This window comes from Meleagris gallopavo, unplaced genomic scaffold (assembly GCF_905368555.1).
Source record: "Meleagris gallopavo unplaced genomic scaffold, MGAL_WU_HG_1.1 scaffold_9, whole genome shotgun sequence".
Classification (NCBI taxonomy): Eukaryota; Metazoa; Chordata; class Aves; order Galliformes; family Phasianidae; genus Meleagris; species Meleagris gallopavo.
In genome coordinates, this window is record NW_028147023.1 from 45,942 (window position 1) to 62,912 (window position 16,971).

Genomic DNA, 16,971 nt, shown 5'->3' on the forward strand with positions numbered 1-16,971 from the left:
CCCCGGCTGCTGGGATGGTGGGGGCAGGTAAGGGGGGGAGGGGGGCTAAAATATGGATATCAACCCCCCCCCCCAAAAAAAATCAGCCCATCTGCATAAGGATCCCCCCCCATTGTCTGGGGTCGTGGTATTGTGAGATTGCCGGGGGGGAGGTGGTTATGGAAGGAGCTTTTTGGGGAGGGGTTGGGGGAGCCATTTCGGGGGGGGCACTAATACAGCCCCATAGAGACCCCCCCCAATCACGGCTGGGGGGTCGTGGTGCTGTTATGGTCTTTGTGGCGGGGAGGGGGGAGCAGTTATTGGGGGGGGGCTTTGGGGAGGGGGCACTGATATAACCCCATAGGGACCCCCCCCCTTGCCTTGGTGTGGCACAGAAAGGGTTAAACTCTGTCGTCGTCCCCAGAGAAAAAAGTGATTATTAATAACAATAATAATTATTATTATTAATAATAATAATGCAGATGTTCCTCCCCAGGATGCGGCGGTTGCCATGGAGATGGGGCGGCGGGCTCTGATTGGCTGGGGGGGGGCGGCTGGAGGATGTTCCCCCCCCCCAAAAAATGGGGATGGAGAGGAGGGGGGCAAAAAATTGGGGGGGGGGCAATAAATGGAGGAGGGGTGATGTCCCCCCCAAAATGGTGAGCTCAGGAATGGGGAGGGGGGATATGGGGGGGTTTGCGGGTTTGGGTTCAATGGGGGGGGACGACACTCAGCTCTGTGCCCCCCCCAGTACTGCAATGAGGCACCGCCATTGGGATGAGTCACTGCGGGGGGGGGGGGGGGGGGGGGGGGCACACATCCGGGCCAGGTGAAGGACAGAGTGGGGACATCGGAGGGGGGGGCGGGGGGGGGCACACGTTGTGTGTGGGGTAATTTGGGGGGGGGGGGGGCGGGGACATTCCATGCCGTGTGCCCCCCCCCCCCCCCGACCTGCACAGCACCGCTATGGGGCAATGCACTGGGTGGGGGTGGGGGGGGGAAATGGCCCCCATCCGGTCCCTGCCCTGTGCGCCCCCCCATTCCTTGTCCCCCTCCCCACCCCCCCACCGGACTCCTGACTCCATTACCCCCTCCCTTATAACCCGTGCCCCCCCGAGAGCCCCCCCATCCCCTTCCCCCCACCCCCCACCTCCCCTCCACCCCACAACCCCCCCCCACCTGGTAAACTTGCCCACAACCCCCCCACCCCATTACCCCCCTCACCCCACCCCCCATAACCCCTTCACCCCTCTCCCCCACACAACCCCGGTGCCCCCCACCCCCCATTACCCCAAAACACCCCTCCCCCCATGACCCCCCACCCTATAAACCCCATAACCCCGTCCTCCCCCAACCCCCCACCCCCCAATAACCCCGTGCCCCCATAGCCCCCCCATAGCCCCAAAGCCCCCCAAATCCCCCCCCAACCTCATAACCCCCCCCCCCCCACCGGATGACCCCACAACCCCCCCCTCCCCCGCAGCTGAAGCGCGCGCTCTCGCGAGAACTGACCCAACTCACGGAGCGGCGTCACGTGACCGCCTTCATCGCCGCCGCCTTCCTTGGTGAGCCCCTCCCCCGCCATTGCAGCACCGCCTCGAGCGCTTTGCACACTCGCTCCTTGCACACCCACCTCGCAGTCACCCCATCCATGCACACCTACGTTTGCACACCCACCCCTTGTACTCTCACACCTGCACAACCACCCATTACACACCCACTTCTGCACGCTCACCCCTTGCACAGCCACCTTTGCACACTCAGCCATGCACACCCACACCTGCACACCCGTCTTTGCACACCCACGCCTTGCACACTCACCCGATGCGCACTCATCATTGCACACCCATCACTCGCACACTCACCCATTGCACACTTGGCTCTCACACACTCACGTTTGCACACGCACTCCTTGCACACCCACCCAATTACACACACCTTTGCACACCCAGTTGCACGCACAACCCCCACCGCACACCCGTTCTGTTTGCACACCCATTTGCACACCCATCCCTCCTTGCACACCCCCATTGCACACCCATTTACACCCCCCTTTCCCACCCCCCACTTTGCACACCCATTTGCACACCCCGTTGCCCCCCCTGCACACTCACCCTCCCTTTTGCCCCCCCATAACCCCTTTCCCCCCCCCCAGACCCTCAGTCGGACGTGGATCTCCCACCGCCCCCCCCCCCAAAGGAAGCGGAGCCGCCGCCCCTCAGCGCTGGGGGGGGGGGGGGGGAGCACCCAGCGTCCCCTCCCCCTCCGCGCCCCCCCCCGCTGCAGACCCCATCCCCCGCTTCGGGGTCAGCACTGACCAGGAGGAGCTGCTGGAACAGGTGGGGGGGGGCTGTGGGGTGGGGGGGGGGGACAACACATGGGGGTGATTTTTGGGCCCCCCCCAGGAGCTGCACAGCCTCAATGCATGGGGGGGGGGTGTGGAGGTCTATGGGGTGGGGGGGGCTCCACATGGGGGTGATTTTTGCCCCCCTCCCCCCAGGAGCTGCAGAGCCTCAATGAGTGGGGGCTGAACATTTTCCGCGTGGCTCAGTTCTCCAGCGGCCGCTCCCTGAGCTGCATCGTCTACAGCGTCTTCCAGGTATGGGGGGGAACTGCAACCACCCCCCCCAAATGCATCCCATAATACATCCTGCCTCCCCCCCCAAAAAATCCATCCTATAGAATCCCATAGAAACACTGTAGAAACCCCATAGAACCCCATAAGACTCCATAGAAAGCCATCGAACCCCGTAGAACCCCATAGCACCCCATAGAAGCCCCCCTAACCCACGTAGCCCCCCTTAAACCCCTCATAACCCCTCATGGAACCCCATAGAAACCCCCAAAACCCCATAGCCCCCCATAACCTCCCATAGCCCCCCACAGAACCCCATATCTCCCATAGAACCCCATAGGACCCTCCAAAACCCCTTAGAAAGACCATATTAACCCCCCCATAGAACCCCCCAAACCCCATATCCCCTCCATAGCCCCCCATGGCCCCATGGAACCCCCTCAAAACCCCGTATCCCCCCATATCTACCCTTTACCCCCCATATCCCCCTCTAGAACTCCCCAAAGCCCCGTATCCCCCCATATCCCCCCATGTCCCCCCGCAGCCCCCTTTACCCCCATGTCCCCTGTAGGAACGTGGGCTGCCCCGCCGCTTCTCCATCCCGCTGCCGGTTCTGCTGCGCTTCTCGCAGGCGCTGGAGCTGCGCTACCGGCGGGACGTGGCCTATCACTGCAGCCTGCATGCGGCCGACGTCCTGCATGCCGCGCACGTCCTGCTGCGCTGCACCGCCCTGCGCGTGGGTCACGGGGTCACGGGGTCACCGGGGGTCGTGGGGGTCACAGAGTGGGGGGGGTGGTGGTCACGGGGTTGGTGGGGGTCACCTGGGTCATGGGAGTCACTAGGGGTCATGGGGGTCGTAGGGTCATGGGAGTCACGGGGTCACCAGGGGTCATGGGAGTCACTAGGGGTCATGGGGGTCTTAGGGTCATGGGAGTCACGGGGTCACCAGGGGTCATGGGGTCACGGGGTCACCAGGGGTTGTGGGGATGTTGTGGGTCGTGGGGGTCACCAGGAGCCATGGGGGTCAAGGGGTTGTGGGGCTCGTGGGGGTCACCAAGGGTCATGGGGGTCAAGGGGGACATGGGGTCACCGGGGGTTGTGGGTTTGCAGGGGGTCGTGGGGAGGTGGTGGGGGTCACGGGGGTCCCAGGGTCCTTATAAAGGTCCTTAATTAGCGGGTTCGTTAATTGCTGCCCCCCCCCAGGCGGTGTTCTCAGACCTGGAGGTTCTGGCCGCCCTCTTCGCCGCCGCCATCCACGACGTCGATCACCCCGGGGTCACCAATCAGTTCCTCATCAGCACCAGTCAGTGCCGCGTGCAAAAAAGTGTGCAAAGCGTGCCGTGTGCAAAGCCTGCTGTGTGCAAAGCGTGCCGTGTGCAAAGCGTGCCGTGTGCAAGGCCTGCTGTGTGCAAAGCCTGCCGTGTGCAAAGCGTGCTGTGTGCAGCGCTCCCCCCTTGCACTCCTGTTGCACGCTTCCCTCTCGCACCCCTGCTGCATGCTTGCCCCTTGCACGCGCCTTGCAGTCAGCTTCCCCTTTGCATGCTTTGCACACCTGTCTCACACACTCCTCCTTGCACGCTTCTTGCACACTTCCCCTTGCACGCCGCCTCTTGCACGCCTACCACACACTTTCTCCTCACACAACCCCCATATCCTCCCCCTCGCACACTTTTCACACCCATCCCCTCCGCTCCTCTCACACCCGCCCCTTGCACACTTCTTACACACTTCCCCTCGCACGCCTTTTGCACTCCCCCCTCTCACCCACTCCCCCACGCACCCCACTCCCACACCCCCCATCACACACCACACATGCGCGTCACACCCCTTGCACGCCCACCCCTTGCACACGCACCCCTTGCACGCCCACCCCTTGCACACGCACCCCTTGCACGCCCACCCCTTGCACACGCACCCCTTGCACGCTCACCCTCGCACACTCGCTGTGCCCTCAGACTCAGCCCTGGCCCAGCTGTACGACCAGCAGTCGGTGTTGGAGCAGCACCACGTGGCCGTCGGCTTCCGGCTGCTGCGCGACGACGGCTGCGACATCTTCCAGAACCTCAGCAGCGCGCAGCGCCGCCGCCTCCGCGCCATCGTCACCGATGTGGTGCGGAACATAGCTGCCCCATAGAGCCCCATAGCTGCCCCATAGCTGCCCCATAGAGCCCCATAGCTGCCCCATAGCGCCCCATAGAGCCCCATAGCTGCCCCATAGAGCCCCATAGCTGCCCCATAGCTGCCCCATAGAGCCCCATAGCTGCCCCATAGCACCCCATAGCTGCCCCATAGAGCCCCATAGCTGCCCCATAGCGCCCCATAGCTGCCCCATAGAGCCCCATAGCTGCCCCATAGTGCCCCATAGCTGCCCCCTAGCGCCCCATAACCACCCCATAACAACCCCACAGTGCTCCATAGCTGCCCCATAGCCACCCCATAACCACGCCATAGCACCCCATAGTGCCCCATAGCCACCCCGCAGCACCCCATAGCGCCCCACAGCCACCCCAAAGTGTGCCCAGTGTGTCCCCGTGGCCACGGCCGTGGAGCTGCGGTGTCCCCAAGGTGCCCCGCCGCGTCCCCGCGGCCGTGGGAGGGCCGGTGCCCCACGACGTGACCCAGGCGCTGTTCTGACGCGGCTCCCTGCCCCCCCCGCCGCCCCCCCAGGTCCTGGCCACCGACATGGCCCGGCACGTGGCGCTGCTGGCCGACCTCAGGGCGGTGGTGCGGACAAAGCAGCTGACGGACAGCGGGGCGCTGCGACTGCACAGCGACAGCGCGCGCATCCAGGTGGGGGCGGGGGGGACTGGGGGGGGGCACTGGGGGCACAGTGGGGTCGCCTTGGTGTCACGGTAGCATTGCAGTGGGTCACATTGCGGTCACTTTGGGGTCTCACTGGGAGCACATTGGGGTCACATTGGGCACACATTGGAGTCACAGTGGGGCCACCTTGGGGACACGTTGGAGTCACATTGGGGCACAATGGGGACACGTTGGGGTCACACTGGGGTCGCACTGGGGTTGCAGTGGGGTCACATTGGAGTCACAGTGGGGACACAGTGGGGTCCCTTTGGGTTCACAGTAGGCTCACTGTGGAATCACTCTGGGGACACTTTGGGGTCACAGTGGGGTTGCAGTGGGGTCACAGTGGGGTTGCAGTGGGGTCACACTGAGGTCACATTGCAGTCACAGTGGGGTCCCATTGAGGTCCCTTTGGGGTCACACTGGAGTCTCATTGGGGTCCCTTTGGGGTCACACTGGGGTCTTATTAGGGTCCCTTTGGGGTCACACTGGGGTCTCATTGAGGTCTCTTTGGGGTCACAGTGGAGTCTCATTGGGGTCCCTTTGGGGTCCCTTTGGGGTCTCTTTGGGGTCACACTGGGGTCACAGTGGGGTCCCTTTGGGGTCACACTGGGGTCTCATTGGGGTCTCTTTGGGGTCACACTGGGGTCACACTGGGGTCCCTTTGGCATCACACTGGGGTCACACTGGGGTCTCATTGGGGTCCCTTTGGGGTCTCTTTGGGGTCACAGTGGGGTCCCTTTGGGGTCCCTTTGGGGTCACACTGGGGTCACACTGGGCTCCCGCAGGTGCTGCGTGCCGTCGTGCACTGCGCGGATCTCAGCAACCCGACGCGGGCGCTGCCGCTGTCCCGCCAATGGTCCGAGCGCATCATGGAGGAATTCTTCCAGCAGGGCGACCGCGAGCGGCAGCGCGGCATGGAGGTCAGCGCCATGTGCGACCGCGGCACCGCGTCCATCGAGAGGGCACAGGTGGGACGGGGGGCCTGGGGGGGGGAATGGGGGCTGCTGTGGGTGTGGGTGCTGGGTGGGGAGGGGGAGCTGTGGGGTCACCCCCAATTCGGGGTTCTATTATGGCTGTGGTGGGGATGGGGAGTTGAGGGGTCCCCGAGGTGTCCCCATTGCGTCCCCATATCCACGGGGGGGGGTACAGAGATCACGACCCCCCCATCCCACCGCCACCACCCATTGACCTCCAATCCCTGACCCCCCACATGACCCCTTCCTCCCGTGACCCCAGGTGACCCTGACCTCTGACCCCCCCAGGTGTGTTTCATCGAGGAGGTGGTGCAGCCGCTCTGGGAGACGTGGGCTGCGTTGGTGCGACCCGAAGCGCAGGAAATGCTGCAGGCGCTGCAGCACAACCACGAGTGGTACCGACAGCGCATCCCCCCCCCCAACCCGGGAAACGACCCCCCCTCCCCGGGGGGGACACCCCCCCCGCCTCGGGAAAGCAGCTCTGAGCTGAGCTGAGCCCAGCTGGGGGGGCGATGGGGATGATGGATGACCCCCCCCCACGGCAGCACCGCTTCTTAGGGGGTTTCTATGGGGGGGAAGTGGTGACCCCTCTCCACATTATGGGGGTCTCTACTGGAGGGGGGGGAGCGGTGACCCGCCCCCCCCCATTGGCACAACCTCATCCTTATGGGGTTTCTGTGGGAGGGAAGTGGTGCCCCCCCATAGCATCACCCCCTCCCTATGGGGTTTCTATAGGGGGAGAGCAGTGACACCCCCCCCCCCCACACATTATGGGTGTTTCTATGGGTGGAGGGGAATGTGGTGACCCCCCCCAACAGCATCAACCCCTCCCCATAGAGTTTCAATGGGGGGGAGAGTGGTGACCCCCCCACTGGCACCACCTCTCCTTATGGGGTTTTCTATGGGGGGGACAACTGGTGACCCCCCTCGACGGCGTCACTTTATCCTTATGGGGTTTCTATGGGGGGAGGTGGTGACTCACCCCACACACATTATGGGGCTTTTATGGGTGGGGGGGAGAGTGGTGACCCCCCCACCCATGGCAGCATTCCCTCCACATGGGGTCTCTATGGGGTGTGGGGACCCCCAGTGCCCCCCCCCAGCTTATGGGGTTATTATACAGGAATGGCGCGGTGTTGTGTCGCCCCCTCCCCCACCCCAAGCAAAACTGAGATTTATTTTACTTTATTTTGGGAGGGGGGAACAGAGAGGGATTTTAATGGGGTACATTCCCCCCCCCCCCATCCCTCACCCAAAAGCCATTTATTTGGGGGTGGGAGACAACACAGCTGCCCTGGGGGGGGGGGGGGGGGCATGGAGTGTGTGTGTTCCAATTTGGGGTTTTTCCCCCAATTTCGGTGTGCTGCCCCCCCCCCCCCAATTCTTCTGCTCACTCCTATTTTTGCACAGGGACCCATGAGGGGGTGGGCAGGTTGGGGGGGAGCCCGCTGTGTTCTCCCCCCACCCCAAAACTCACAGGGTGGTGGGTGTGTGTGGGGGGGTGTTCCCCCCCATGGAGGTGAAGCAATAAATAGGTGCCCCCCCCACTGTTACACCCCCCCCAGGTGCCTTCTGTATTGGACCGGGGGGGCCCCCATGCAGACAGCCCGGGGGGGGGCACCATTTCTGTAGCACTGGGGCTGTGTTGCCCCTATATATTATTTTTTTGGGGGGGGGCACAGCCAGGGCCGGGCTGAGTGCAATGATGCTGGGAAGTGGAGGGGGGTGGGGGGAAGGGGGGTTGCAGACCCCCCCACACGTCACCCTCCAACCCCCCAGGTTTTGTGGGGGGGGGCAGAGCCAAAGTGAGGGGGGGTGATGGGGGGGGGGAGCGCGTAGAGCTTTTATTTTTGTATGCAGGCGGTGCTGTATAGACTGTGAATAACCGCGACCCCCGGGGGGGGGAAATAAGATCCCCCCAGGTAACCCCCCCGGTGGTCTCCTTCCCCTTCTCCCGTGCGTGTCCCCCCCCCGGAAAAAAATTACTCTCTCTATATAAATATATATCTGTGTTGTGCAACGAGCTCAAATAAAGAGGAGAAGGGAATGTGTGTGGGGGGAGCTGTGTTTGGGGGGGGGTCCGGGTTCGGAAGTTGGGGCTTGGATTTTGGGGGGGTCTTTGGGGGTCTTGGCGAGTTCCTTAACTCCAGCCGTACCATAGAGAGGCGATGCGGAACCTCCGGGCCGGATGGAAGGGCCCCGGTGCGGCACGGCCGCCTCTAGCGCCCCCTGGCGGCTCCTCGTTACGACGGGCGGCATCACGCATGCGCAGCAGCGGCTCCGCCCATTCGATTCAAAACGAGCCGCGCGCGGTGCCGCTGCCCCCCCCCCCCCAACCCCCAACTGCGGGACCGGAGCGGAGGTAACGGGGGTGGGGGCGCAACGCGGAGCTGGGGTCCGTCCTCCCCCCCCCGGAGCGATTGTGAGCTCCCCGTGGCCCTCTGCCCACCACCCCCCCCAGCTCCCATTATTGCCCCCGCCCCTCACCCCCTGCCCCCCCCGACCCACCTTCTTACCCCCAGACCCCCATTCCTGCCCCCACAGCCCCCATTCCTTCTCCCAACCGTCACCCCTGCCCCCCCAGACCCCCCTTTCTCCCTCCCAGCCCCCATTCCTGCCCCTACCCATCACCCTTTCTCCCCCCCAGCCCCTATCACTGCGCCCCCCCGCAGCCCCCACCATGGTGAGCGAGCGGCTGTGCGAGCTGGAGGAGGTGAGCAAGGAGCTGCTGAAGGTGCTGGTGGAGGACTGGGCCGGCGCCCGCCTGCGCCGCAGCCTGGAGAAGCGCAGCCGCGCCGAGGATCGCCTGCTGGATGCCCAGAGCTCCGCCGCCCGCCTCGTCACCGGTGGGTGCCCACCCCCCCCCCCCATCCATCCATTACCCAAAAGCCATTTATTTGGATGGGGGAGGGGTCAACACAACTGGCCCGGGGGGGGGGGGGGTGGTGCACGGATTGTGTGTGTGTGTGTGTGTGTGTGTTCCAATTTTAGGGTTTCCCCCCCCAAATTCTTCTGCTCACTCTTCTTTTTGCACAGGAACCCGTGAAGGGGTGGAGGGGTTTGGGGGGGAGCCTGCTGTGTGCTCCCCCCGCCCCAAAACTCACAGGGTGGTGGGTGGGTGTGTGGGGGGAGGTGTTCCACCCCATGGAGGTGAAGCAATAAATCGGTGCCCCCCCAAGTGCCCTCTGTATCGGATGGGGGGGGCACAGGGAGGGGGGGCAGCCCCCATGCAGACCCCAAGAAGGGGCTGTGTTACCCCTATATATTATTATTATTTCGGGAAGCGGGGGGCACAGCCAGGGCCGGGCTGAGTGCAATGATGCTGGGAAGTGAGGGTGGGGAGGAGGAGGGGGGGAAGGAGTTTTGCAGCCCCCCATGACCCCCACCCACCCCGGCGCCTCCCGCAGAGCTGACGGCGGTGGAGGAGGAGGTGGCGCGGAGTTTGTTGGAGCGCGAGGAGGAGCTGCGGCGCTGCAGGCAGCGGCGGAAGGAACTGCAGGAGGAGGTGGAGAGGGTGCAGGAGGCCGCTGGGAGCCTGCGGGCCCACAACTGATATCCTTGGGGGCTGCGAGGATGGACGCGGGGGGCTGGTGGCCGACCGTTGGGTGGGCAGTGGTTGGTTGTGACTGTGAGCCAGCGGCGCCTCCTCGTGGCCAAGAAGGCTGATGGTGGCCGGTGGTTGACTGGTGGTGGCCAACAGGGTGACCGTGAGCAGCAGTGTGCCCCGATGGTCCAATGGTTGAGCAATGGTTGACCACTGGTGGCCAACAGGGTGACCAGGAGCCAGCAGTGTGCCCTGATGGCCAGGAAGACCAGCAGTCGGCCAACCGCTGACCAGCAGTTGACCATGAGCCGCTGGTGTGGTTTGTAGCATAATGGTTGACCACTGGTAGCCAATGGTTGACCGGTGGTGGCCCACAGGGTGACCATGAGCCAGCATTGTGCCTTTATGTTCTAATGGTTGACCAGCGATTGCCAGCTTTGGACCAATGGTGGCCAACAAGCTGACCATGAGCCATTGGTGCGCCCTTGCAGCCTAACAGTTGACCAATGGTAGCCAATGGTTGATCAGTGATGGTCGACCGTGTGACCAGGAGCCATCGGTGTGCTCTTACGGCCAAGAAGGCCAACAGTTGGCCAATGGTTGACCAACAGTTGACCAGTGGTTGACCGTGAGCCAGCAGCGTATCCTGATGGCCCAGAGAACCGATGGCGTCCTGGTTGACCAACGGTTGGCCGTACCCAAAAATGTCATTAGAACAGAGCTTTCCCTTTCTGAATCTGCCCCAGCTGGGGCTTGAAGGGGGAGGTGGGGGGGCTCCAGGGGGGGTCACACCACCCGCTGCCATCCTTCACTGCCCCACCGCCCTGCGCCAGGAGCTGGAGGAGCTGCGGGAGCGGAGCCGGCGGCTGCAGGAGGACGGCGAGCAGGAGGACGAGGCGGTGCCCTCAGCAGCGTGAGATGGGGATCCGTGGGGACATCGGGGGTGGGAGGGGGGGAGGGGGGGCTGAAACATGCTAACGCTTGCCCCCACCCCCCCCAACAGCTACGTGACACAGCTGTACTACAAGATCAGCCGCATCGATTGGGACTACGAGGCTGAGCCAGCGCGGATCAAAGGCAGTGAGCACTCCTCCCTCACCCCCCCTCCCCAATTGTACCCCAAATCCTCTTTACATCCCCCCCCCCACCCCTCAGGGTTGCTTTTAGCTTCCATTAGCACCACTGGAGCAGATTTATTGCCCCTCTTTCCCCCCCCCTCCCCCCTCCACCCCCAAGGGCAGCTTTTGGTTTCTATCACCAGCTCTGGGGTGCCCCCATGGTGCAGATTTATTGCCCCCCCCCCCGGGCAATTCTGTGCTTGTGTTATTAAACCCAGACCCCCCTCCCTCCCCTCCCAGGGCAGATCTATGGCTCCCAAGGGCAGATCCGTATCTCCAAGGGTGGACTTTGACCCCCCCCCCCCCCCCCCCCCCTCCCCCCCAGGACAGATCCACACCCAGCAGGACAGATTTACATCCACCAGGACAGAGCTGTGCACCCCAAGGTCACACCTTGACCCCCCCCCACCTATTCTAACCCGCCCTTTCCCCCCCCAGTTCACTACGGCCCCGACATCGCTCAGCCCATCAACATGGATGGCAGCCACCACTCGCGCTGCTTCATCAGCGATTACTTGTGGAGCCTGGTGCCCACGGCGTGGTGAGCGCCCACCCCCCCGGACCCCCCCCAGCCTCTTAATTAATCGCAAAGGCCTTTTTATTCCTGTAACAACAACAAAAAAAATCATTAAAACCAGTCCAGCGCTGCAGAATGGGGCTGGGAGATGTGGGGGCTCCCCAGCCAGGAGGAGGAAAAGGGATGAAGAATGGGGGTGGGGGTCCTGGGCGTCCCATCACCCCCCCCCCAGAGTCCCGAGGGCTCAGTCCAACGCCACGCCGCCGTGAGGAGAGAGATGGGGGGGAGGGGGGCTGCAGCCTTGTGCCCCCCCAGCCCGGCCCCACGGCGGCGCCGCGGCTAACAGGGGCACTCGTGGTGCTGGCCCGGCTTGCGCTGGCCCGGCCTGCAGGGCTCCATGGTGATGGCCACCCCGACGCCGCTGCGGCCCGACGTCATGCGGGTCACCTCCGTCCACGCGTCCTCCGCCGGGTCGTAGCACTCCACCGAGTCCAGGAACGTGTGGCCGTCGTAGCCCCCTGCGCGCACACGGCATCAGGACCCCCGCCCCCTGGACCCCCATCTGCCCCACAGCATTACTGTGCTGGACCCCTGCCCTATGGACCCCCACCACCCCATCAGGGTTATTGTGATGGGACCCCCACCCACCCCACAGCATTACTGTGATGGGACCCCCGCCCCGTGGACCCCCACCACCCCATCAGGGTTATTGTGATGGGACCCCCACCCACCCCACAGCATTACTGTGATGGGACCCCCGCCCCGTGGACCCCCACCACCCCATCAGGGTTATTGTGATGGGACCCCCACCCACCCCACAGCATTACTGTGATGGGACCCCCGCCCCCTGGACCCCCACCACCCCATCAGGGTTATTGTGATGGGACCCCCACCCACCCCACAGCATTACTGTGATGGGACCCCCACCCCGTGAACCCCAACGCCCCATCAGGGTTATTGTGATGGGACCTCCGCCCTATGGACCCCTGCCCACCCCACAGCATTACTGTGATGGGACCCCCACCCATTACTACGATGAGTGAGCCCCACAAAGACCCCCCCACCGTGCCAAAATAAACCCCCCTGTTATAGTATTGGGAACCCCCAAGACCCCCACCAACCCAAAACATAGACCTTGCATTGGGACCCCAACCCAACAGCATTGGGACCCCCGTGGGACCCCACGCTCAAGGCCCCCACCACCCCAAGGCGTAAATCTTGCAACGAGACCCCAACCCAACCGACCCCATGGGGCCCCCAACCCCGAGTCCCCCCACCAGCCCAATGTGTAGATCTCGCAATGAGACCCCAACCAACAGCCCCGGGACCCCCGGACCCCCACCCACCCAGCACGTAGATCTTGCCCTGGTACACGGTGACGCCGAGGGCGCTGCGGCGGTAACGCATGGGGGCCACGAAGCTCCACGTGTCGCTTTCCACGTCGTAACGCTCGGTGCTGTTGAGCTGATCCGTCCCATCGTAGCCCCCCATGGCGTAGATGCAGTTGTTGAGGGCGCAGACCCCTGGGGGGGGGAGCGGGGATCGTAAGGATTGGGGTCGTGGCATCTGATGGATTGGGGTTAGGGAAGGGTGGGTGGTGGAAAGGTGGGATCACGAGGACTGACAGGAAAGGTGGGATCACGAGGACTGGGATCGCAGAAGGGGGGGGGGGTCACAACGACTGGGGGCAAGGAAGGGTGAGGTTGGAGGAGGATGGGATCCCAAGGATTGGGGTCATGGAGCGGTGGGGTCACGGAAGGGTGGGATTGGAGAAGGGTGGGATCACTGAGGTGTAGGGTCGCGGCTGGAGGATGGCACCGCAGGAGGGCAGGGTGATGGAAGGGTGGGGTCTGGGAAGGGTGGGAATGGTGGAAAGATGGGAGCGAGGCACAGGGATGGGAGAACAGAATGGTAGAATCATGGAGGGCTGGGGATGGTGGGAGGATGGGATGATGGATGGACAGACTGACAGGAGAACAGAAAGACCGGAGGACAGGAGGGACTCAGGACAACCCCTCCCAGGACCCCCCGCCCCCCCCCACGCTCACCGGCGCCGCTGCGGATGCTGGCCATGGGCGCGATGGCCCTCCACGCGTCGCGCTCGGGATGGTAGCACTCAGCTGAGCGCAGCCGCGCGGTGCCATCGAAGCCCCCCACGGCGTACAGCAGCCGGTTCAGCACCGCCACCCCAACCCCGATGCGCCGCGTCAGCATCGGGGCCACCAGCTGCCACTCGTCCCGCTCCGGCTCGTACCTGGGGGGGGGGGGGGGGGGGGGGCAGGGGGGGCAGCCACACTCAGACGGGGCCCCCCCAGGGCAGCCCCTCCGGCTTCTATCACCAACCTCAGGGCGGATTTGGTGCCGCCCCCCCCGAGGCGACTCTCGGCTGCTGTTGTTGGACTCAGGCCCCCCCCCCCCCCGCCCCCAGGGCGGAGCCGTGTCCACTGAGGTCAGACCCGTGCCCCCCCCCGGGGCAGATCCACATCCCCCAGGACAGGCCTGGACCCCCCAGGACAGACTTGTGACCCCCGGGCCAGATCCATGCCCCCCCTGGCCAGGCCTGGACCCCCTCAGGACAAACTTGTGTCCCCCCAGGCCAGATCTGTGCCACTCCAGTACAGATCCACGTCCACCAGGACAGGCCTGGACCCCCCAAGACAGATCTGTGCCCCCCAGGTCAGACCCGTGCTCCCCCTAGACCAGATCTGCGCCCCTCCAGAACTGATCCACATCTCCCAGACCGGACCCGGACCCCCCAGGTCACACCTGCCCCCTCCCCCCCCTCACCTCTCCACACTGCTGTGATGCACGCAGCCGTGCGACCCCCCCACGGCGTAGATCATCCCATCGATCACCCCCACCCCGATGCGGTTGCGGGGGACGCTCATCGGGGCGCAGGGCGACCAGCGGTTGGTCATGGGGTTGTAACAGTCGATGGCGGCCGAGTCGGTGTTGCCGTCGGGCGAATTGTTCCTCCCCCCGACGGCGTAGAAGAGCCCCCCCACCACGCAGCCCCCCAACCCGCTGCGCGGCACCTGCAGGTCGGCCAGGCGCACCCAGGAGCCGTCGCGGGGGTTGAAGGCCTCCAGGTAGCCCAGCGACTGCCGGTAGTAACCGCCGGCCGTGTAGATGAGCTGCCCCACTTTGGGGGCTCTGCCGGGCTGCACCTGGGGGGTGGGTTTGTGCAGGGTGAGGTCCTGGAAGATCTGCGCCAGGTAATCCTTGCAGCGCGCGTCGGAGCGCAGCAGCTCGCACTTCTGCAGCTGCATCTGCAGGAAATGCGGCGTCAGCGCGTGGCAGCGCACGGCGCGCAGCAATGCCTGCACGTACGGCCGCCGCTGCTCGCAGTCGTACTGCACCCAGTTGATGCAGGCGTGGAACACCTCCGACTCGCAGCGCACGTTCAGCTCGTCGCGGCTGATGAGCGTGGCCAGCTGGCAGTGGGACAGGTTGAAGAACTCCTCCTGCTTGGATACCTGCGGGGGGACGGGGGGACGGGGCTGCGGCGATGGAGCTGCGGGTGGGACGGGGACCCCGACCCCCAACAGCTCCTGGGGTGGTGACACCAACCCAACACCTTGATATGGTGACACCAACCCAACACCTCGCAGTTTGGTGACACCAACCCAACACCTCGCAGTTTGGTGACACCAGCCCCTGTCCCATTACCACCACTCGTGTCCTGGTGACACCTCCTGGGACGGCGACGCCAACCCCCATCCCACTGCCATCACTCCTATCCCGATGGCAGCACCCGGTCTGCTTGGCAAAGCTGGCAATGCTGATGGCGCTGTGGGGTCCCCGGGTCCCCCAGGAGCCCCACAGCCCCCCAGGACCTCCTTGGCCCCCCACACTTCCCCATATCCCCCAACGCCCCACCTCAGCGCAGCGCACAGCCTGGCACATCGGCGCAGCTCAGCACAGCTCATCTGCTCGGCAACGCTGGTGATGTTGATGGCATTATGGCATCCCCAGGATCCCCATCACCCCCCAGGACCCCCACGGCCCCCCCGTGCTCCTCCCCTTGACACCCCACCTCAGCACAGTGCATGTGGATGCACTCCCTGGCGCGCTGGTGCAGCCGATCTGCTCGGCGAAGTTGGCGATGCTGACGGCTTTATAGCATCCCCGCGTCCCCCAGGACCCCCAGATCCCCCCGTAGCCCCCCCATAACTCCTCCCTTCTCCACCCCACCTCAGCAAAGTGCATGTAGATGTACTCCCTGGCGCGCTGGTGCAGCTCGGTGCAGCCGATCTGCTCGGCGAAGTTGGCGATGCCGATGGCGTTGCTGGGGTCGAGCTGCTGCAGCAGGAAGTCGCAGCAGGCGCGCACCACGCTGTCGATCTGGTACATGACGGCCCCGCTCATCACGTGCAGCACGCAGCGCTCCCCCACCGAGATGGACGCCGTGTAGGCGAACTCCAGCAGCCGCTCCATCACCCGCGGGTGCACCCCTTCGATGGGCACCACCTCCATGGCCTGCTCCCGCAGCCCCGCCGTGAACATGGCCCTGAAGACGGGGCTGGAGGAGGCCAAGACCACTTTGTGAGCCGGGAAGTCGGTGGGGGGGCCGTCGCCGTAGCGCACCCGCAGGGTGACGTCGCAGAGCTGCCGGCTGAGCCGCAGCTGGTTCATGACGGCCAGGGCCTGGCGCGGGTGCTCCTGCAGGGCGTAGCGGAAGGAGCGGTGACCCTGCGGGGACGGCGTCACCTCCGCGTGGCATTCGGGGCCGTACATGGGGCCCGGGGGGTGGGGGGCATGGCCGGCCCCCCGGGAGGGGGGAGGGGAGGGAGGCGGGGTGGCGATGGCGCCGGTGCCGGTGGGACCGGTGGGGCTGGCAATGATGGGGCTGGTGGGACCGGTGGGGTTGGTTCTGGTAGGGCTGGCGATGATGGGTCCGGTGGTACCAGTGGGGCCGTCTGTGATGGGGCTGGTGGGACCAGCGGGGTTGGCAATGATGGCTCCGATGGTACTGGTGGTGCTGGTGCTGCTGTCACTGATGGGTCTGGTGGTTCCAGTAGGGCTGTCAGTGATGGGTCTGGTGGTACTGGTGGTGCTGGTGCTGCTGGTGCTGCTGCCAATGATGGGTCGGGTGGTACCGGTGGTGCTGATGGTACTGGTGTCGGTGCTACCAGCGCTGATCGTGCTGTCAATGGTGGGACTGGTGGTACCAGTGGTACCGGTGCTACTGGTGCTGGCAGTGCTGAGGATGATGGGATCGGTGGTACTGGTACCGGTGGTACCGGTGGTACTGGTGGCGATGGGAGCGCTGATGCCGATGGTACCGGTGGTGGCGACACTGTTGATGGTGGCACCAGTTGCACTGATGGTACTGGCAATGGCGGTACCGGTGGTTCTGGTGACGGTACCGGAGGTGCTACTGCTGGTACAGGCGGTACCGGCAGTGATGTGAGTGCCGGTATTGGTGGTACTGGTGGTACTGGTGCTGATGGTACTTC

At 64.6% G+C, this 16,971-nt stretch overlaps 3 protein-coding genes across 6 annotated transcripts; 2 read left to right on the forward strand and 1 right to left on the reverse strand.

Moving 5' to 3' along the window:
• Positions 1-2,138: 2,138 nt before the first annotated feature.
• PDE4A (phosphodiesterase 4A) lies at positions 2,139-8,380 on the forward strand (the record flags this gene model as incomplete). The annotated part of the gene is made up of 8 exons (XM_085215188.1): positions 2,139-2,318; positions 2,480-2,578; positions 3,126-3,290; positions 3,758-3,857; positions 4,510-4,664; positions 5,222-5,344; positions 6,145-6,327; positions 6,622-8,380. Coding segments are annotated over 8 exons (1,212 nt in total), but the record flags the coding sequence as incomplete, so codon positions are not given.
• A 58-nt stretch (positions 8,381-8,438) lies between these two features.
• Positions 8,439-11,648, forward strand: SPC24 (SPC24 component of NDC80 kinetochore complex). 4 transcript variants are annotated; one of them, XM_085215231.1, is made up of 6 exons: positions 8,439-8,755; positions 8,981-9,179; positions 9,741-9,885; positions 10,698-10,790; positions 10,881-10,954; positions 11,434-11,648. In XM_085215231.1, exons 1-6 carry the CDS (start codon positions 8,522-8,524, stop codon positions 11,538-11,540), a joined length of 852 nt encoding a protein of 283 aa, XP_085071357.1. In that variant the 5' UTR covers positions 8,439-8,521; the 3' UTR covers positions 11,541-11,648. The 4 variants fall into 4 exon arrangements, with proteins under 4 accessions (XP_085071357.1, XP_085071356.1, XP_085071358.1 ...); XM_085215230.1 differs by having other exon boundaries at positions 8,455-8,755; positions 10,881-10,957; XM_085215232.1 differs by having other exon boundaries at positions 8,457-8,728; positions 10,881-10,957.
• Positions 11,576-16,249, reverse strand: KEAP1 (kelch like ECH associated protein 1). Its single transcript, XM_085215222.1, has 5 exons — positions 15,707-16,249; positions 14,300-14,988; positions 13,561-13,766; positions 12,859-13,035; positions 11,576-12,030 (listed from the first exon to the last, which is right to left on the reverse strand). Exons 1-5 carry the CDS (start codon positions 16,247-16,249, stop codon positions 11,852-11,854), a joined length of 1,794 nt encoding a protein of 597 aa, XP_085071348.1. The 3' UTR covers positions 11,576-11,851.
• Between the last annotated feature and the right edge of the window lie 722 nt (positions 16,250-16,971).